The sequence below is a fragment of the Festucalex cinctus genome, chromosome 20 (assembly GCF_051991245.1).
Source record: "Festucalex cinctus isolate MCC-2025b chromosome 20, RoL_Fcin_1.0, whole genome shotgun sequence".
NCBI classification, from domain to species: Eukaryota; Metazoa; Chordata; class Actinopteri; order Syngnathiformes; family Syngnathidae; genus Festucalex; species Festucalex cinctus.
Genome location: NC_135430.1, coordinates 16,675,705 through 16,699,081, shown reverse-complemented (window position 1 = coordinate 16,699,081; position 23,377 = coordinate 16,675,705). Strand labels below are relative to the sequence as shown.

At 37.8% G+C, this 23,377-nt stretch overlaps 1 protein-coding gene across 3 annotated transcripts in view; it reads left to right on the top strand.

The window, feature by feature from the left end:
* LOC144009223 (partitioning defective 3 homolog) overlaps positions 1–23,377 on the top strand; it is a 270,024-nt gene that overhangs the window by 196,352 nt on the left and 50,295 nt on the right. For all 3 annotated transcript variants that reach the window (XM_077508825.1, XM_077508824.1, XM_077508826.1), the window contains one exon: positions 2,039–2,353. In XM_077508825.1, coding sequence (XP_077364951.1) covers positions 2,039–2,353 — 315 coding nt within the window. The remainder of the gene's footprint in view (positions 1–2,038; positions 2,354–23,377) is intronic.

Below are 23,377 nucleotides of genomic sequence, written 5' to 3'. Positions count from 1 at the left end.
TAAAAATAAAAGAACGGACATTTTAATGCACGGCAGATGACTGCATATCGTGCGACATCGCGTCAGGCTTCCATCAAAATTGAATCCTGCAGATAATACTGAGCAAATGGGCTACGGGATGGCTCGAAATAAATATGGCGGTCTACGAGTAGGATGTGGGAATTGGGTTAATCCGTCACTGAAAAAAATGGTGATTGTTTGAAATGTGATTACTGTTATTAAAATACAAACATGGAGGACCGAGAAAGGCTGGAGGGGCAATTCAAGGCCTGTTTCAAACATGTCAATCATCAGGGAGGAGGCGGGGGGGGGCGTTGGATGTCAGAGGTCGTTTATGACCTAAGGTAATAGGGATGTGTTGCGCCAGTGGGAGGTAGCACGCTCGTGTCCATTGGCGCAGATGTGTGCGCGACCCCACCAGAGGGATGCAACATCTGGAACCTGTGAGCGGTCGGGTGGCTGCTGTGAAAGAACCCGGAAGTGGCAGGTCAACCTTCACCCAGTTCCTCAGATGTCGGCGCTCCTCACTTCCGTGCAGCAGCATCATCGTTCTGTTAGCTGCTCGCTATGCACACTAAACTCTGTAGAGTAAATTTGACTCTATTTAGAGTGGGAGCAAATAGACTCAGTTTTCGAGTAATATTTACACTTGGAAGAGAGTAAAATAAAGAATTGGAAGAAAATAAAAGTGACTCAAGGGTGGAGGAACAAACCTTCGTTTTGGGAGACAGCCCATCTACTCCCTGAGCCACACAGCTCCTGCTTCTTGTTAGTATATCGCTCGTGTCAGTTGATCCCCCCAAAAAAAACTGGGTTTTCAGTTTTTTTTTGTTTTTTTGTTTTGTTTTGTTTTAAACGGCAATCCTGTACAATGAACTACATAATAATAATTTAAAAAAAAAAGCAAAAAATAAATAAAAACAACTAAAATGAAGCTTTTTTTGGTTTAAAAAAACAAACAAACAAAAAAAAAAAAAAACTAAGGGCGCCAGAGTAGCGTTAATTTCGTCAACAAAAACTAAACAAAAATAATTTCGTCAACACACATTTTTCACCGTACTAAAACTAGACTAGACTAAAACCCTCACTAATAAACAATAACTGGGACTAAATCAGCCTGCATTTTCATCGTCACTTAATAAAAACTGGACTAAAATCTATCGACGTTTGAGTTCATGAACATGTCATGTGACACACAGCACAAACACAGGAGGTGGACTCATGGTGAAAGCTTAAAAAAATAATAAAAAATGACAGTAATTCAGCAGCTATAACGTTCCAACAATAATGTTCATGTGAATGCTTACTAGCTCATAGCATGGAGCCATAGTAGCCACTGTAATTGTGTGTGAAGTTGTTTTTCATCAAAAAGATGAGAACATTTTATGTTAAATAGTTTTAGTTCTGAAAAAGTTCAATATAATCTGGTGGCAAAAGAAAAAAAAATGCTTGTCCTGACTACAAACTTGACTAAAACGTTGACAGTTTTTGTTTATTAAAATTCGACGAATAAAATTATGTTTTCTTGGCCTAAAATAAAGGCTAAAATGCTCGATTTATAGTCGACTAACTATGGACTAAATAAAAATGGGACGAGGTTGACTAACTGTGATAAAAACAAGCGTGACTAAAATTGAGACAAAATTTAAAAATGGCAGACAAAATTAACATTACGCTGGAGCCTATCCGAATTGGTTGCCAGCCAATCGCAGGGCACCTATTAAAAAATAGTAACACTAATTAAAGTCATTAAAACTAACTACATTTAAAAAAAGAAAACAACACTCAAAATGAAATAAAAACTAGCTGCTTACTCTGGTATTTGCATCAGGGCTCCATCCCGGTTCCCATGTGAATTGTGGGCTTTTGCTGTATTGTTCCACTGCTGTGTAAGCGAATTTGTTGCGCAATATTCCTAACCTCAAAATGGTACCCATCAGTAGTGTGGTAAACCATGGACACCATTTCCTGGATATTAAGTGTTTTGCAGGTGTAGTCAATTAAAAAAAGTAAATAAACAAAATGTTGTTCGTCCTAGAATCCAGGCCAAAATGCGTGAGCTCCGGGAGAAGCAGGCAAAGGAGCGCGAATATGCCGAAATCCAAGATATCATCGGCAACTCCACATTGAGCTCAGACGAAGAGCACACCTATGCTGGCATCGGATCGTGGGACTCGTCAGTGGACAGCGGCGGCCTGGAGCCTTACGGCACTCACCATCAGTACCATCAGCCTCAGGGTCCACAGAACCTTCAACCATCCTCCAATCTTCCCAACAACAACAAACCACCTCTCGAGGCACTCTACGCTCAGGTCAACAAGCCTCGAAATGGACGCCCTGCATCTTCAGACAGGTACGTTTCGATTTACGTCAATCATAGTGATGGATAAATGAAGCTTCGTGAAAGTTTCATGAAACATGAGAGTTTTTGACTCCTCTAGATGGCACTGTTTGGTTTGTTTTATTCATTTTTTTTTTTTCAGTAGAAGCCGAGGCTTATTCGAGTCCCGTCCCCATCGACCCATTACTATAACGCATCAGTCATATACATTATTTAGAATAGTCATTAATTTTTATCATTATCCATCCCATACTACCCCAGACACTGCTCGCTCAGTTCATCTTGAATGTCCGTGTTTAGATTGTGGCTAGTCCCAGTCATTTGGAACTGGTGAGTCGGTTCCCAGACGCCACCAGCCGGCCCACCCCGCCAGGCGAGCAGCCAAGGCAAGCGCAATTCTTCTCTTTCGCCAGTAGCATCTTCGCTGACCTCGGATCAGCTTACGCACGTGTTGTGGCTTCCAGAAGAGTAGATCGGCTTGCATTCTGCCAATTGCTTTCAAGCAATTTTTGCCTCGATTCTGGCTCAGCTCAGCACTCCACTGTTGCTAGCACTTTGTAGTTCTTGATGACTCCTGAGCGCTACCCAGCCTAGCTCACCCAGCAGAGAGTTTATTTAAAACGAGTATCATCTACAGGAGTAAAAAAAAATATTGCAAGTGGTTCATGAAGCTTCGTGAAGCTTCATTTTCCCATCACTGATCCATGACATATTAGCTGTGTTGTGGTTGTGTTTTCTCTTTTTTTTTTTTTTTTTTTCTTGTCACGGAAAACAAATACTTCTCACTTGACAAGCAGCCGATTCCAGAGGCAAAGCGAAACAACAGCAGGAATATTTGATCTTAGTGTTAGAATGTAATTTCATGACTTTTTTTTTTTTTTTTCCTGTCATTATCCTTGGATCAGAAGTAATCCTCTCAGCCTTACACACTTTTTTTTTTTTCCAGTCATGCTCTGTTTGAGTTCATCTTTGTTTCACTTATGACTTCTTTGTGGAGCAAAGATTATCTTGGTGTGTTTCCAATGCTGTGCAGAGTTGAAGTTGCGATGATAACAGGTGAAAAATCCAAACATCCTGTCGCCTATATAAGTCAATTACAGAAATGACCTGATTATCTGGCCAGGTTGAAAAATAGACACGCAGTATGTTACCTCAGGACAGAAATCGGTATCTTACAGTAAACTATAGAACATTACGTTTCCCCCAAGCCGGTTTTTACACTGCCGAAACAAAAGATTTTCCGGCAGTGATGGATATGATTCTATTAAATGTCAATTCAAGCTGCAGGGTTACAGTACAGTCTTAAAAAGCAGTCTGGGGCTTTCACCGAAAAACATTTTCCCTGAGAGAGGTCTAATTGTGTTTAGTGTATTCCGATTACATTTATTTTTATTAATTCCCTCTGACCATCTGGCTAATGTTTTTCTTTTTTTTTCCTCCTTCGCAAATGTTTTTGAATGGATATCCAAACACATTACACGAGTTATTACATCGTCTCTGACAGTAATTGGTTTATTAAAGCAAATAACTCAGAAAGAACCTAACCTGCCTTATAGGGTGGCGCTCGACCACTCGTCTGTTTTTGTAGTTTTGTGTTGACGTTTTATTTTCCATGAGTTCATTGAGGTATCAAAACCTCAGTGTTGCGCGTTAATTATATATTTTAGGGGTCGTATTTGCAAAGACCCAATTAGACATCATGTCATCTAAGCTTTTACATTACAATTATTCAGGAACGAGGAACGAGCACTTCCTCATGCCCAGATATAAGACAAAAAATGTCATTTTTATTATGACCTAATATGCACACATTCATATATCTTAATATATTTCATCAGAACATTCCGTCAATATTGACGGAAGGTCCTTGAATTTGTCAAAGACGGTCGCACGTCTTGTTGACGATGAATGGGTGACGGGGAAACTTCAAAACATTGACGGATTTAAGCACTGCGGAATGCTTGTTTTTGCTGATGAACGACAAATGAGGGACTGGCGATGACAAATATCGATGGATGGATGATGACGGAAGGGCGCCCCGACTGTTGACGACTGACGAATGACGGACGCTCAAAATTCATTGACGATTCATTGCTATAGTAAAATGCTAGGATTTGTTTTTTTGTGTGGTTTAATGTTATAATTCATTCCAGTTACAGTCATGACTTGGGTCATGCAGGAGTAATGTTTGGGTCTTGTCTCATGTCTGGGGTCACGCCTGGGTTAAGTTTGAGTCGAGTTCACGACCCGTTACGTGTCTGTTTTAGGTATTGATGTAACAGCATCCAGTTTCAACTAGTTTTAGGCTATATGATGTCTGGACGATGTGATGTCAGGAATCTTTTTATGCTATATGATGTTTGTTGATGTCAGGAACTATCTGTAATTACTGGGTTAACAGCCAATCAGAGCATTCCATGTCAGTACATGTCTTGCCACAACCAATGAGATTGATTGACTGTCTAGATAAGAGTCTGAGAATTGTGTGTATTTTGCCGGATTATTGCAAGCTGTTCCTCTGTGCGTTCATGATCCTCGATGCATTCTCGTTGTTTTTCGTTTAGTCAAGCTATGTGGATAAAGAGTTAAAATCTTATTTGTGTCTGCGCTCTGGGATGCAACCTCTCAGCACATGACAGATTACAGCCAACAGATGGTTGAGCTTGTCAAACTTGTTTGTTCATATGGAAAAACTTAGACATAACTGCATTTTTTTTTTTTAAGTCAGTGACTCACAAACCGTCATTGCAGCTTCACTTAAAGCTGAGGTTTTTCTCTTTGGTCCATTTAACTAATTAGAGTCACTTACCAGACCCTTGGATGAACAAAATTAAGTCCACATGCCTCCAATTGCCTCTTCCTATTTATTGTTGTTTTGCAATTGAGCCTCTTTTGTGTTTTACAAATGTACATTCTTTTAATGTCATTATAAAACCGTTCACCCGTGACTCACCCACAATTTCTAACCCGGATATATTTCGGTAATGGTGCCCTGATGGGAAGGTCACAATGACTGTAAAGATGGAATGAGTCAGACCATGTCATATAAACCCGGAACCGAGATCGGTCCGCCTTATTATGTTTTACTGCTATTATGCAGTATCAATCTAAAATAAGAGCTCATTTGACAATGTATTAGCGCTGTTAATAAAGTCGACAGAACCAGCCGTGTTTGGACATTTGTGTCACTCAGTAAAAATGAAATGTATTGAAATCTTTTCCAGCTCAGATATCAAATTTCACTCCAAACGTCATCGCAAGAATGTTGTTTATACAAATCACAATGGAATGACCTCATTTTCGAGACAGGCATCTGAGAAGTGAACTACTCCATCTGCCAGGGGGACCTCGGGGGCTTGGGTGAGTGGCACTGGATGGCGCGTTTGAGCGCGACAGCCTGACAGGTGCCAGCCTCCGAGGGATTTTTTTTTTTTTTTTGCGGGAGGCGGGCGCCAAACAAAAGCATCACCTTTTGAAAGCGTTATTTGATTGACTGTCGCTCCCATTACCCATCAGGATTCGAACACGACTCAAAGTCGGAGCGCGCTGCAGCGGTTGGAAGGAAGCAGCGGGGCAAAAAAAACAAAAAAAAAAGACACGCAAGCCGATAGCAAAGCTTTTCAAGTCCTGTGAAACTCAGACGCTCCGGAGAGCTGAGCGGGAAGGGGATGAGAGCGCAACAACTCAAAGATCCTCACTTAAAGAAATACTTTTTTTTTTTTTTTTTTTTTTCCCACCGTTGCACTCGCCACTTGAAATTACAGTCCAAACCTTCACTTGCATGGCCTTGAAATTTGATCACGAGGAAGCTAATGCATTTTCCGAAGCGGATAAAAGAAGAGGCTTTCCATCTCTGGAGGATAGATAAACTGAGGGTATATCACCTGGAAGATAGTTTGGGGTTCCGGCAGGGAATCTGCTTTGAGATACCATGAAGGAATATCAGTGCTATGCTAATAATTCCAACTAATATGCAGCCACTCAACACATCTATAACAAAAATGTTTCCAATGTTATAATGTAGCCTAATATAGAGTTTCAGTTACAGCATCAAAATAAAAGCCAACAATTATGATTTTCTCTCATTTCTACAGTTTTTGATCAATACAAACCGTTCCAACTTTAATCTGTTCAGTTTATCCCTGCCATTTTTCATAATAATAATAATAATTGATTTTTTCGTTTGTTTTTTCCTGTAATTTCTACATTTTTTTTGTAACCAATTCAAACCGTTCCAAGTTCTAACCGTTTAGTTCATCACTACTGTATTTCATCATTTCAAAATAAAAGCCACAAATTGTAATAAAAAAATGACCGATTCAAAATATTCCAATTTTCAATTGTCTAGCTTATCTCTGCAGCAATTTTTTTTTCCATAATATAAAACTATAACTCAACAATTCCAATTTGTTTTTGGTATTTTCCTCGAATTTCTACGTTTTTGACAGATTCAAACTGTTCCAACTTTAAACCGTTTAGCTTATCCCTACTGCAGTTTTTTCCAATATTTTAAAATAAAAGCCAAAAATTATAATATTTTCCTCTAATCATTATTTTTGACCAATTCACACTGTTCCTATTAAACAGTTCAGCGTGTCTCTCCCACATATTTTTTTTCAAAATTTCAAAATAATAGCATTGGGGTTGTTAAAAAAAATCTAATCGGCAATATATCGCGATATTACAGCGCACAATTCTTGAATCGATTTTTAAACATCCATTTTTGATGGAAAAATATTCAATAAAACGTCTTAAGCACGGAAGAATGTTATATTAGTTTACTGAATAGTATTTTCTAAGTTTGAATTAAAAAAAAATAATCGCAACAATTGACTTAAAAATTTATATCGGGATTAATCGGTATGGAATCGAATCGTGACCTATGAATCGTGATACGAATGGAATTGTCAGGTACGAGGCAATTCCCACCCCTAATATAGCACCACTTTTTGTTTTCCTCCTTGAGCGATTTAAACCATTCTAGCATTAAACTGTGTTCATTTTATCCATACCTCAAAATATCTGCAAAATTTCAAAATAAAAGACAAAAAAATTACTTTTTTTTTCTCACTCTTTTTCTTCTAAATTCTACATTTTCTGACAGATTCAACCCATTTCCAACATCATGTTCAGCATATTCATTTTATAAATATCTTTCCACAATTTTTCATTCAGCCCCTCAGCCTTCATACACAATTTCTACAGAAATTCTAGATGAGAAGACATGTCATGGCAGCCAGCTAACGTTACTTCCATCGCCGTCAAACTGGACCACTGATGCAGCTAAATAATAAGGAACACATGATCCGTGATGTTCTACCTCCATCAGTTGCTTGCTGAGCCATTACGAAGTCAACATTTGTTTTGTTTTCTCTCTCTCATCCTTAGCTAGTTAATTAAGTCTACAATCAACACGCCGTCTCTGTGATTTTTATTGTTTGTATTTCATTATTTTGCAATCAAAAGAAGATTAACAACCCTTTTTGACGGCAACATCTGTAGCTTTGATTAAATTCTACCTCTCAATAATTTATTGGTAAACAAATTAATCTTTTACGACCCATGCCTCTGTGTGTAGACTTAAATAACAGCTCATAAGTCTCTAATAAGTTTTCATGTTGCTCCCCAAGGGAGTAAACACGACTAGCATATTGAAGCACTTTGCCTTAATGAGACGCATGCAATACTATGCTGTAGTGGAAACTAACATTTTCCGAAGTTTTGGGGTATCTGTATGTTTTGGCAACTTTATCTGTTTTTCCCAACGTTTATGTTTGCTGTGTGAGGTCATATTATTCAAGGATATTGATGTGATCGGGTATGTTTAGAGCCTTCTGGGTAATCAACCCAAGATTCCTGGACTTGAGCGAATTTGTCTTGAGCAGTGGATATGCTTGTTTAAGAGAAAGCTCATGTCTTCATACAATATTTACGTTTCATTGCACCATCGACTCCTATTTTGCCATCCGAATATCCTTGTCTTGCGTCCATTTTCAGATTTCTATTATTTTCCGACGAAAGTTTTGCGCATAACTCAAATTGTTCGTAAACAGGTCTGTTGGTAAGTCACGGTTCCGCCGTGCATAGTTTTCCTAAGCGGTTGTTGCGCAATAACAAAACGGAACGGATAATGGTAAACATCTAAATAAGTAGGGATGGACGGGTTATTGGCTAGGCCACATAGCGACGTAGATATTTTGCATATTCACGAATATTTACATTGGCCTTTAAAAAAATCTGACATCCAATAACAGTTCAATTTAAAACTGTGTTAACTTCATGGAACTATTTATTTATTTATTTATTTATTTACTTATTTATTTTATAAGAAATGCTACAGATCTTGGTAATTCTCTGCACTTCGTTTTTTTTTAAATATTACATTTCAAATATTTACATGTTTTTAAAACTATTTATTTGCTAGAGAAATTACGGAGCTATTTACTTGTTTGAAGTTTTTTATTTTTTTTATTTTTTAGTATTGGCTCCAATATTATTATTGTTATTGGCTTCCTTGACAAGTAATAATCGGTATTGGTAAAAAAAAAAAAAAAAAAAAAAAAATCGGTCTATAATAAATAGCTAAGCATTTCCATTTTTTTTTTTTTTTACTATTTTCCATGTTGGAATATTTTGCTTTCGAAACTGAAATTAAGTTTCAAATACTCAAATCAAGGTTAAATGTGCTTTCACTTGTTTAAACGCTTTTCTACCTCAGGTACTCAAAGTGCTTTAACACCATTTCCTCATTTTGCCTACTTGATGATGCAGCATGATGAGGTTCAGTACCTTGCTCAAGAACACTTTAACATGGTCACAGGGGTTGAGGATCCAACCCACAACTTCTCGTTCGGGAGACGACCACTCTACCACGGAGCCATACCACCCCGTCAATAGAATGTATCTGCAGTTTCACAGCTATACACGGCTCACTGTCTTGTTTGTAAAAAGAGGTGTAACGACCACAGTGCGAAGTTTACCATCCGAGACTTGTGCATGACGTGTGCGCACGTTCCCCCCGAGGTTGTTGTTAGAAAATACACGCAAACACCTTCTTTTCTGCCCTCTGCTATGATGATAGCACAGGGGGCCTAATGTAGAAAATGTACATCCAACTTCTCACGCGCTCACCGATAGCAAAGTGTATCTTCAAGGCAAAGCAAGTGAATTATTTTCATGCTCTGTTTTCATTTTTTTTTTTTTTTTTCCTCCCACCCGTCTCTCCCGCTCCACAGAGAGGCCCCTGTGGGAGAGATGTGATGAGATGGAGCACGCAGAAAGCAATTTATCCTCCGTTTGTACCATTACGTTCATTTAAGAAAGCAAACAGCCTGCAAGCAGACCAACAAAGCGGGTTGGGGGAGTGTAGGGGGGCGTTTGCGATATATATCCCCACCTCTCCTTCAACTCAACATCAAGTGGATCAAGCTGATTAAGCTTGCATGTACAGTATGTGTTTTATCAATACTTCAGATGAGAAGCCTGGAAGACACGCAAGTAATACCGAATGAATTTTCAGGCGATGAAAGAGAGGGAGACGGCTTGTGAGCGCTGTGAGCACGGACGGGTTCTCCTACGCAGAAATATGCAAAACGGAGATGGGGGGGGGAAACTTGAAACGAACCCTACGGCGGTTGCAACCTGCTTTGCTGATCAAATTCTGGCAATCGGCAGCTGCAAACAGAGAGATAATCCGCCAGTTAGAAACTACTCTGAAGGCTCCGAGGTTTGACACCTTTGACTTATTACCGTATTTTCCGTACTATAAGGCGCACCTAAAAGCTTTCAATTTTTTCAAAAGCTGACCATGCGCCTTATAATCCAGTGCGCCTTATATATGGATCAATATTGAGCCGCAACAGGTCTCGCTGTCAAGACGCTATCGGTGACGCGCATGCGCAGAAGATCCCGCCATCTTGGATCGCTAGCTAACACTAATACTTTACCTGAGAGAAAATAATAAAACAGCTGTTTATTCATTTTGGGAGTGAATGGAGTTGTCAGAAAGCTGGATGGTCATCTATTAATAAAGTTTGACTGACCTATCTGACTGTTTTGTTGACATTCCCTTTAGCGCAGCACCATCTAATGGATGCATAACGTAACCCCAGCCTCTACTGTAGCGCCTTATATATGGAAAAAGTTTTAAAATATGTCATTCATTGAAGGTGCGCCTTATAGTGCGGAAAATACGGTACGTTGCTCTTTGAGAGAGCTTGTCAAAATTCGGTATCAGGATCGGACTTGAAAACATTTCACAGGATTCTCGCAAATATGAGACAAACGTTTGTACTCAGTCAGTTACATCAAAGTAGCCCATTTGGGGTCCCTAACATAATGTAGCACGCCCGTTTGCTCACTTTGAGGTCACATTCGGCTTTTCACATGATAGATAACCCAATTTCATAAACTAATAACAGGGTCCACTCTGCTGGCATAGAATTGCTGCTTTCATCCCGCAAACAGGCGCTCCCATGCAGCCTTTGCCAGAAATAGATCAGGTGAGGAAATTGATGGAGATGCGCGGCACCCTGAGCCCAGTCAGGAGCAAACGCGTGACTCCCACGCCATCTCATCTTTCTTACCTTTCTCTCATTTCTATCTTTAGTTGCGCTCAACGGGAACACGCACACACACGCGCGCGCATGCTGCATTGTAACGCGTGACCTGAGTGTGTCACGGCTGACATTAAACTCTCGTTTTTTTCATTTGAGCGCTGATATTTTAGGTCAAGATGAAAAATGTAAACGATGGAAGTTGAGTAACATTTAACCCATTCATTTTCACAGAAGCAATCCCGTTCGCTCCCGGCTGTTTTACTAGATTTTGACTGATTTTGCAAGGCCCACAGAATATTGTGTTCTATTGCTATGAAAGCATGGAAAGATTAAAGTCTCTTCTTTCATCAGGAAAAAAAAGTATGTTTCTATCTGTTTCCGTTTTGCAGCAATTAGCATTAGAAGAGAGCTAAGTTTCATCAGTTTTCACAAATCTATTTAAAATTGTAAGTAATTGAGCTTTTTTTCTAGTTGGCCCTGGTTGATCTCCTTTGCTCTGCTGCCACCTGCTGGCCGTTTGTGTAATAACTACCATTTGTGCAACCGTTCTTTGCGGTTGAGAGGCTGCATCAAAGCCTTATGCTTGCTCTAGCATAAAAAAACAAAACAAAAAAAACCCTATAAATACGTCTTTGGGACACTTAAAACATTAAAAAAAAACGTATTTACATGTTATTGGGAGCAAATGAGTTAAGTAAACTGGCATTTATTTGTCAAGCGGTGAGTAACCTTCAAAATGTTTTACAATTAATGGTAATTGGTTATTCTTCAGTGATAATAGATCCCTCCTGATTTCCAGTGTTGTCCAAAAACCAATAAATAGCATCCAGCGGCTCCGGCTTCCACACAGTGTCCTGAACACAATTTTCCGAGCCGTATCTCTGGGGTGCAACTGTATCAAGAAGTTCAAAGTCCATTCTAATTAATAGCTCAGCCAGTGCGTACAGGGCTGTCAAGTCAACACCTGCAACATTTAAAATACACAGAAGAAAGAATGAGAAGACACAAGGATTTGATTACTCGCGAGGAGAAGCTGACAGAGAGTTGTGCGCAGATCACAAGCTCCCAGCCCCTTCTGACACAACTCCCTACTTCTCCTCTTTTATTTGGGATTCCCTAACATACACAATAGGCTACACACTTGCCTCTGAGGAAAATGGGAGTACTGGCAGCAATGTGATAAGCAACTCCAGCAGTCGTAAAATACAGAGGACATCCTTTAAATCGTCACGACTACTAATCCTTGAAGGCTGTAGTTCTTCATTCCCACATTCCAGATGTCCTCAGGTTGAATAAACATGCAGCAGCTCCAAACCCATAGTGAAATACTGAATACATAGTTGGCAATTAACTATGTAATAAGAGAAAATATAGAATAATATATACACAATAACTCTAACATTCCCCCCTGTTTATTATATATTTGCTCAAAGTCTCAGATCACCTATGAGTTACTTCAATTAGATTTTCAACTGCAGGATCATATTTACGAAAACAAATACATTTACACTCAGAGGCAATGTTAATCTTTAGTCATAGTCGGCTGGATCTGAAAATAATTCAAGCATATCATAATGTACATTATCCAATGTTTCTGTATGTAATTCTCAGCATTAATAATTCAACCAGCTGTCTCTCTTCCTCTTCATGATGGCCCCAAAAATCAAAATCAAAAAGACAGCCCCAACTGCGTCTGATCGCATCTTACGCTCCATTTGATTCAGGAAAGGGACTCGTCTCCTTGAGTTGTCCCTTCTGACACATCCTGCACAGTGAGACAGGTCCTGGACTTCACAGCGGTTGGGGGAACTTTGAGGGTAGCAAACAATGTGCTCCCAAAGTCTTCACTGACTTACTTGGTCAGACTTTTCACAGCGAGTCAAGCTGCTTGTTTCTCCTCTGACCTCACTTCAGTCAGGCTTCGTTCCGCAACCTGGCAAGCTGTTAGTCAATGGTACCTGTTTTGTGCCATGTGATAGGTGAATCCAGGAGAGTCGTTCAGCGATCTTCACAACCTTCGGGGCCAACAACACTTACAAGGGCCTTCCCACCTTAGGCTGGACCTTTAATCAAAGTCAGTCACTACCCTTGATGGGAGGCTTGCCTTCCTGCTGAGATAGAGAGTCATCTGGCATTTGATTAAACATTTTCACTTCCTTATCATTTAAACAATCTTCTCATATAGTCACTTGAATAAATTTCTTTCATCTGTACGGCTTAACAGGTTATTACAATAGGCAAATTTAAATGGTCCACCACACGAAATTTCAAACGAGCTTAACTGTCTTGTTCCTTTTACAATTTCCCAAATCACTTAATCATCAATTATCTTATCTCCATGCTTTGATCATGTATTTTTCTCGCTTTTCTGTTTTTCCCTTAAACAATGTAACATATAAAGTGACTTTCATTCATTACTCCAAATAACTAGTACGTCATATAGAGACATGATCTGTTCACACAATGCTTCTGCCATAATAATAACATCCAGTTGTTTTTCTGGAACAATTTCAACTCATTGTTACATTTTTTAAGACCATCAATCAGTACTTGTTAATATTGACATTGTCTTACTTTTTGTTCAATTCCATAAAATCCATAGCCACTAACAAAAATTGTAAAATATTAGAAACATCAATTCCATGTATAACAAAATTCTAAAACAAAATTCCAAAAACATAAAAACTTAAAAAATTAAAAATATAAAATTTACATGCGGTATTGCCGTATTGTTACCAACTCCCCCCTTTTGAGACATTTTTATGGCTCACAACTCAAAATCATTATCCAAGCCACTTCATATAAATCTTATGCTGCATGCAATTTAAAATAATTTCACAATATTTACAAAAGGTTTTCATTTTTCCTTTTTTTTCTTTTCCACTACAGTGTTCCCTCGTATATCAGTGGGTTAACCTTCATACAGTCATTTTCCTCTTCCAAAAAATTACACACCTGTACAAAAATCCACAAAATCAGCACTTTTTTTCTTTTCTTTTTTTTTTTTTAAACAACTATGGAATTTAAAACAATTGGGACCCTGTAGCCTTCACCGCTCTGGCCCTAATTTGCGAAAGAACACTGTAGTTTACATGTCTTGGACGGATAGAATTTTATAGTCTACCCATAGCATAGTAGTAGTCTGGCATTTCTTCAAAACTAATTGTATCATACTACATCTTGTATTGTTTACAACCATATAATCAAGTTTAAATGTAACACATCTTTCCCAAAGCCATATGTAGTTAATAATAAAGCCACCATGAATATCAATCATCTTGTACACAATTAATATAAAATACTGGCTTAAATTCTACTTCATGCATTCTAAACAAAACTCATAACCATGTCAGCAATCAATTGTCTGTTCAAATGGCCTTCCAATATCTTCGTAAAGCCACTACTATCATTGTTCAATTTAAATCACAAACTGCATTTTTCACATTCATCTATCTATTAAAATTTGTCAAACATTGTCGTTGTTATCAGTATCTCAATTCAATTTCAGTAGTAGAATTGTTAGCATAATTATCCACCCAATTCATGTATAATTATATATGTATAATCACAAACATCAAAAGTTCATAACAGGTCACAATTTCACTCAGGAATTTAAGATATCATTTTGTAATTTGTTTCAAATCTTAGGGCCGACAAAATTACTTCGTTTTATCGTTGGGTCTCCATCATAACCACTTTACAATCAAAACAATCTCAATATTACACCCTTGTTGCACAAAAGTGTAATACACCTTTATTTACATCATTCTCCAATTTCTTCTTTCTTTTAAGTTGTTGCTGGTTTTCATTTCACAGCTCAATTTTCTTTCATGCCATAGAAGAATTTTGTCCATGCAAGTCAAAATCTGACTTCCCAAATGTACCCAAACAATTTCGAATTGCTTGAGAGGGTATTGTGGGACATTCACAATATCCTTGTAGTAATAATATATATATGTATGTATATTTCCCTTCCAGTGCAAATTTAGACCAGAATATACAATTTGGGTGTACTGTTATAGTACTTATTCATTCCTCAAATTTTCATCAAGAATCCAAATTATCTAATAATATATTTCCAGTTAGTAAGTTTAGTATTTTCAATCAGCACTTCTGCCCTTTGCGAGTCCTTAATCACTAGTCTAATTTATCTCCAATTCAGCATTTTACTCAAATAAATCATCTTTAGCATAGATGATATCTGGTTTGCTCTGATTTCCACTTACTTACATGTTGTCAAGAAACCCAACATCAGAATGAATGAATGATGAATTCATAAGGAAGCAGGTTAAACAGTTCTTCCTATTTAGTTTTAAAGAAAAACAAAAGTTCTGTCATCTCCATTTGTTCTGCCATAATTGTTATATGCAGTGTCACTGTATCAAACTCATCATCAGTTTACAGGTAGTCAGTCAACTGTGACATTCGTAGGTGTGGCATTGTTTTCGTTCTCACATTTATGCTCAGAGTGACATAGCTTATCATCTCCCTTCTTTACAATCAGTTCCCTCGCTTTTTGTAGTAAGGCGTCAGCTACCATTTAAGAATTTATTTAGGATATAGACTACGTCGTAAAAATGCAAAGATCCTACACCTTTCACATAGCGATATCCCTTTTTCTACTCAGCTTATCTTTTTATTACCATGTTGCCATCTAATGTAGACACCAAGACTAGGTCTAATCCAATTTAATATAATTCTGCTTACTGGTTTCGTTTCATCTTTGTTTTTTATGTTCACCTTGTTCAAATAAATGGCCGTTTTTCCACCAACAACAATTACCAGGGCAATAAAAATTCCTCATGGGGCATCCAAGTACTATCTCGGCAGCAGGGTCTCACTAACCTAAGGTGGTTACTTTGAGGGGTCAGTATTTTTACAGCAGCTCGTCTCAATCAAACTCATTTAAATTAATTACAGAGAACTCTAAGACACTGTAAAAACACAATTCTAAATTCCCTGCTGAACTTTTGCAACCAAAAACTCACTTTACCCAGAACTCAAAGATCCTGGGCTTGTTGGTGGAAAAGCAACTATTAATAATTGTGCTCCTTTAAGAACATTCAAATTCAATTATAAATGCCATTTTTTTCTTCTTCATCAAATTCAAATCTCAGCTATTTATTTATTTTAAATAACTCACCACTAATAAAAGGTTTGCCTTCTAAACCATTTTAATAATCTTTTCCCTTCAATGCCTATTTTACTTATCAGGTTCTGGTGAGGGAGAATTTGTTAAATTCCACAGTCAATCACAGCAGGAGCTAAATCAGAATTCAATTAGGAAAACATTCCTCCGTGTAACTAATCTTTTATACAAACTTCAGGACTATATTCAAAACGACATTGTAAAGGCTCTTTCTTACAATTTTATGTTGTTCTCTAATCTGGATCTGCATGAGTCACACCAAATCTATTAGTAAATAGAAACACCACAGTAATGAATTTTTAGAACATTTAACTCCTAGTAAGTATTTTCAAGTCAGTCAATAAGGTTTAAATTACTACCTGTTAAAAAGTCATGAGATCATTGCATTTCCATATAGAAGCTTCTACTATCAGTGTGATATCAAGGCCTTCCCCATTTGGCAATTTGACAAATGGTGCCATTACACACTTTACAATATAGTCATAGCTGAAAACCATCATTACTTACTTAATTCAAAGTTTCAAATTTCTTTAAACTAGTATTTAGTAGACTAGATTAGCATTATTTATCAAATAATCTATATCATTTTAAACTATCTATTTTATACTTTTGAGGGTAATTTCTTAACTCAGTGTCCTCTAACGTTACACCTTCCTGTCTTATCATCATCTACACCACCACAACTTGTTCTAAACACTTCACAAATCCCACTTTAAAATCATCCACTAATTCATCTTCTCTTTATCCAGTTGTTCTAATTCTACCATAATCAATTCTACTTTCACGTTTCTCTCTTACTTTTATCATTTCCCATGCTCAAAACAGTCCAACAAAAAGGATTTTTTTTTTTTTTGTTTTTTTTTGTCAGAAGTCCAACAACTTGTCATCAATCACCTACTTAACTCACTCTCAAACAATTAGCTTTACCATCCAAAAACAAAATACACAATTTTCACCTGAGGACCGGGTGATGACCCTTTCTGGGACCACTTTTTGGTCCACGCACCTCATATTTGATACAGACCAAAATTTCTCAATTTCACCGTTTTTAACATAGTTATGTTAGACACGATCTAACAACCCCTTATACACAATTTAAACCCTTTTAAGCCGTCGTCTTTAGACAATATGACACACAGACACATACACAAGAGCTCACAGAGACAAACACAGTGAGAAGCCACACACATACACTTTTACAGACAATACACTTATGCCTCGATATCATTAGGCTGTTAAAGCTCCAACTTTCCATTTCATTTTATTCCTTATTTAATATTGTAGTGGATTACCATTATTATTGTTATTATTTTTACTATTGTAAATTAAGCTGGCCAGCAAAAGTATATCTTGTAATCCACGTATTTCAATGCTATATTTTAGATGGATCTAATTTTTCTATGAACATCCAATCCTTACTGGATAGTTCATCTTATAGCTCACCTTTTACTGTTTATTTTCCCCCATTTTATATGAATTTGGTACAGTCCGTGAACCTAGAGTTTCCTAGGGACTGATAGGTTCAAATAACAGGGTGACAATAAATTTCTCACTGTGGTAATTCTCAAGCTTCTACCCAATAGGGCGGAGAATTCTTGCCTTTGCTTCCACAATGAGTTGTCACTTACAATCCTGTTTGTTTAAAATGAAGTAAGTATCAAATGACACTACACTTCCATTCACTTCACACACTCACACAAGGCCCTTTTATTTTCTGCGTTTCACGGAATTTAAGTACGTACACGACTCCGGCATCGTCTCTTTACACGGACGTTACTGGGCTCCGTTCCCTTTACTTGCCATTGACTAGTATTCACAAGGTTTTTCCTCCCACACAGTACCTTCGTGCAGGCTGCGACAGTACCTTCGCGCAGATTTTACGTCGACATTCACTTCACACTTTCCCCCGGAAAGTAAATTTTTTCTCACCCAGATGTCTTCTCGTCCTTTGGATTCCCGTCAGCCTTCCAGATCCCAGTCACAGAGACGAAAATCCAGTCCCAGAAAAGGGTAGTATTTGCCGTGGCCACGGTCTTCCTGGAGGTCGACTCTGCAACTGGAATCCTTTAGGCGTCCTGGGATCCGGCTCGAAAGGACCAAGTTAATGTCAAGTCAACACCTGCAACATTTAAAATACACAGAAGAAAGAATGAGAAGACACAAGGATTTGATTACTCGCGAGGAGAAGCTGACAGAGAGTTGTGCGCAGATCACAAGCTCCCAGCCCCTTCTGACACAACTCCCTACTTCTCCTCTTTTATTTGGGATTCCCTAACATACACAATAGGCTACACACTTGCCTCTGAGGAAAATGGGAGTACTGGCAGCAATGTGATAAGCAACTCCAGCAGTCGTAAAATACAGAGGACATCCTTTAAATCGTCACGACTACTAATCCTTGAAGGCTGTAGTTCTTCATTCCCACATTCCAGATGTCCTCAGGTTGAATAAACATGCAGCAGCTCCAAACCCATAGTGAAATACTGAATACATAGTTGGCAATTAACTATGTAATAAGAGAAAATATAGAATAATATATACACAATAACTCTAACAAGGGCAAGTAATTGAATTTCCCTCACCCACTGAGTTGGCGAGCGTGCGCGCACACAACGCAGCAATAGTTTCCTCTGTTTTAAAAGCAACATCTATATTTATGTGCCCGGGCTGCTCCATTGTTGTTTCCAATCCTCACGCCGTGAACACAATCCAATTTACAAATCGGATCTCGACGAGAGGATTTGTAATTATGTTTTGCACTTGCATAACACGGTTATGTTTAACCCGCGTTCGATGGAACTCCAGAGGTTCGGTGAGTCGTTTCAGAGGATCGGTAGTGGTCGGACAAATACGTGCAATATGAATTCACATGTATAACGGAACGTGTGGTGTTCCGCAGGGTTCAAGTCTGGGGCCTCTGCTGTTTTCAATGTATCTTCTGCCCCTGGGTTTCATATTAAGAAAACAGAGGTCGTTGTTATTTATTGTTGTGGGAATGCTGAAGCATTCCCGCGTATGTTATTGTGATTTTCACATTTCAGCTAGCTTAAAAAATTCACGACTCCCGGGGTATATATATCATCTGATTCCACATTACTTGCAGTATTTGCACCATTTAATGTTTAATATCAACTTGTCCCCATTCATTTTCAATGGGACAGACGTTGAACTTTCCGTACAAATAACTTACCGTCATTACCAGGTGTCTGATACTGCTTGTTGGCACAGTTGGTCAAGTGCATCGTCCAGTAACCAGGAGGTCATAATTTCATAATTTATCTGTCAATTTACTTTAAAAGCATTCCACATGCATTCAAATGTTAGCGTTCAACTATTAGCATTCAGGTTTCAGCATTCCCACGCAATTTCTCCAGAAATTGCACTTAGTCTAGTTGTTGTTGTTGTTGTTGTTGTTGTCAGGTTCAGTACCTCAAACAAGGTTCAGAACCACTGCTCTCGGCTTATGCAAATGTACGGAAGAGGATTAGGGCCAATGAAGAGAGAAAAAAAACGTTCAGATTTTATTCTCAGACTTAATTCTGACTTCGAGCTCGGAATTCTGACTTTAAAGTGAGAATTCTGACTTGATTCTCAGAATTCTGGCTTTCTGACTCTGAACGTCGTCAGTACGTCGAGGTCACATAACTGACATTCTGCACATTGAGGTTGTTTTTTTTTTAATGCACGCTGCATCCAGACCTGCTCACTGTGGGTTACTTTGTACTTTTAAATTCTGCATCCATCCCACTCAAGGTTCTTAGTCAAGGTTTCTCCGTCAAGTGTTTGATTCCAGGTAATCTGAATCCAGCCGTGTCATGAAGCAGTGACACAACAATTGAATCATGTTTCCCTCCTGGCCGAGTGAATTGGGTGACATTTACGAAGTTGATCTACTGTCAAAATAGTGTTTGTTTTCAACGAGAGTTAAAATAACCATCTGGTTTTAATGTCAATGTTGACATTACGTTTTTGACATGTCACCAGAAAATAAAACGGATCAAACAAAAGGCTTGAGTCCATTTCATTCAGGCGCATTGAATGGGCTGCAGGGTCCCTCATGCTGAATTAGAAAAATGTTCTGTTTTGTTCGGTCACCTTAGCCAAACCTGCTTGAGCTCCCCGTGAGACCTAATAAACCCGTGCCGGGGCCAGCAGACGTAGACAGAGTGCCTGTAAAAATGCTCTTAGCCGGTCGCAACCCAGTAATGACAGCACACAGACTTATTTGTCTGCTGTAATGGGACCATGATGTCATCGCAGATCATCCTGGGGGTGGAGGTCTCGAAACCTGGCTTGGTGTCAAAGAGAAGGCGCCGTTTTCAAGAAAACTGAGTGTTTGTATTTTAGGTTCTGTACGTTTATGCCTGTACGTCAGGGGTGTCCAAACTTTTTCATTCGAGGGCCGCATATAGGAAATCAGAAGGACGCAAGGGCCACATAATGTTATGAAATTGTGTTTAGTCGTAAAAATTGTACAAATAATTTATTTGTGGTGTTGCATATTTAGTTATATATATTTTAGTTATATATTTAGTTTAGTTTCATTTTTGTTTTTTAGTTTAAAATTCTTTTTCAGAGTGGTTCTGTTAGTTTTTTTTAAATTAGTTTTAGTTCTTTAATAAATGCTTAGTTTTAGTTTAGCTAGTTTCAGTATTAGTTTTAGGTTGTTTTTTTTTAGTGCATATTACTCGTGCGCAACATTTAAAAAAAACATGGGCGCGACGTCATTATTCCAGTTTATATCAAAATAAATCTACTAAAAGTCATATTTAAAATCATCCCCAAAGGCTCATGCATTAAATTAATTACCAAAGACTAAAACGAAGGACATTTTTGCTATATAGTTTTATTTTAGCTAGTTTTGTAAACATAAAATGTAGTTTCAGTTCGTTTTCGTTTTTAAAAAAGCATCTTCGTTTTTGTTTTATTTCGTTAACGAAATTGTTTTTTGAATTTTAGTTTTTTCGTTCGTTTGAGTTAACTAAAATAACCTTTGATAGCACCTGTGTTTTTGATACCTTCCCTTCTTTTTTGTTTTTATTTTATTTGAACTGAGTCAAATGCCATTTTTAGCATATGTCGCGGGCCACTAGAAAATGGACGGCGGGCCGCAAATGGCCCCCGGGCCGTAGTTTGGACACCCTTGCTGTACATGCTACCAGGAGCATTATTCAAAAAGACATATTCTGTGTTCAATTAATGAGTTGGAATTGATATCGGTTTTCTTATAGAACTTGCCTGTCACCGTGATTTCATACTATTTCTGACTGACAACAGAGGAACTTGTTTTTTTTTGCCCTACATCCTCCACTGCTGGTCTGTAAATGTCACGTTGAGAGATAGCACCCCGGAACCACTTGTCTTTACCGCAGTGATTAAATATAAAGTATAATCGTCATCCTGCGGTTATATGGCGGTCATTAAAGGCTCACTGTAAGGCCAACCTGCCTTTTACGCTGGATAATGGTCATGTTTTAGTGATAGTTGGCCACGTCAATTAAACTCTACGTTGGTTTTACGACTTTCTGAAGCAAGTTGTTGCTGATCCGTTTCATGGCGGTGAGGGTTGGTTATGAACCTTTAATTTCACTGCAGTTTATCTGTAAAATAATTGTACATAAATAGTTGTGTCTGAAGTCTAACGTGTCTATGATCGTCGATCAGCAAAATGTTGCCAACTATTTCAATTATACTATGCAAACTTCTTTTCTTATTACAAAATAACACTGACTGATTTATTTTTATATTTATTTTTGCCATTTTTCCCCATTAGGACATATTGTCTCCCAGATAAGAATGATTATTCACTAGTAATTTAGTTGGAAATAAATTAATTCACTTATTATTAGGAGTGTCGGACGACTAAAATGTTTAATCTGTTCCAAATGTGCAATAAAATGTACAATAAAATCTACCCTTCTTAACATAAAAGTGGAAAACATGTTAAATAGAAATACGGCTGCATCTTTTAGTCATTGATACAGTAAGTTCATAAAAATTCATAAAATTAAGTTAAAACTAAAAAGATGTACTGTACTGTAAGAAATTAGGTCATTTTTTTTCTGCCACGAGATGGCATAATTGTATTTGTCAGACGGTGACAGCTCAGTGAATTTTTCTTTTCATATGTGCTATCTAATCTTTCACATGAAATAACTTGTGAAATTATGCACATTCTTAAAATTGTAAAATACAACTTGACCCCAGCCTCCACAAATATATGGATTATTATTAAATTTATTACTGTTAAATTTGTACTTGGATGTGTCTGCTGTGTTGTGACAGGAATTCTCACAGGACAGGTTTTCCAAGTAAGAGGTGGCCATTAATTCCATGTTTAAAAAAGTTAGCGGCATGAAAGGAACTTTAAATTAACTCAAAATTAACACACTCATTTTGACTTATATGCTCATACTAAATACATATACGAAGAAAAGTCAATAATGGCTGGGTTGGATGGATTTCATGTCGAATATTTTCACTCGACAAACTAAAGCTCTGATCCCAACGTCCATTCACTCATTCACTCCCAGCCATTTTCACAGAAACAGTCCCGTTCGCTCCCAGCTGTTTGACTGGATTTTGACTGATTTTGCAAGGCCCACAGAATATTGTGTTCAATTGCTATAAAAGTATGGAACCTACCAAAAGAAAGATTAAAGTCTCTTCTTTCATCAGGAAAAAAAAGTATGTTTCTATCTGTTTCCATTTAGCAGCAATTAGCATTAGAAGAGAGCAAAGTTTCATCAGTTTTCGCAAATCTATTTAAAATTGTAAGTAATTGAGTTTTTTTCCTTCACGGCCCTGGTCGATCTCCTTTGCTCTGCTGCCACCTGCTGGCCGTTTGTGTAATAACTACCATTTCTGCAACCATTCTTTGCAGTTGAGAGGCTGCATCAAAGCCTTCTGTATGCTCTAGCATCAAAACAAAACAAAAAAATTTATTAATACATCTTTGGGACACTTAGAACATAAAAAAACAACATATTTATACGTTATTGGGACTAAATGAGTTAAACATCCAAAATACAAACTTGTAACATCAGCTGTTTTTTGTGAATTAAAAAATCGTCTTCTTCTAAAGTGGTAGCATTCTTGCTAATTTTTGTTTATTTATTATTTACTGTTGGACTTTCCTCCCTCTGTTTTTTTACCTCACCTCTTTAATAACATCTGAACAAGGGATATCAATAAGCCATAATGGTCACAAAAAGTAAAGCATTGAATCATCAGAACAAATACAGGCAATGAGGATGATGTATGACATGGTTAAGAGAGAGAACGGGAGATACACTTGAGTGTACTATTGAATGCCTTTCGACTGTAAAA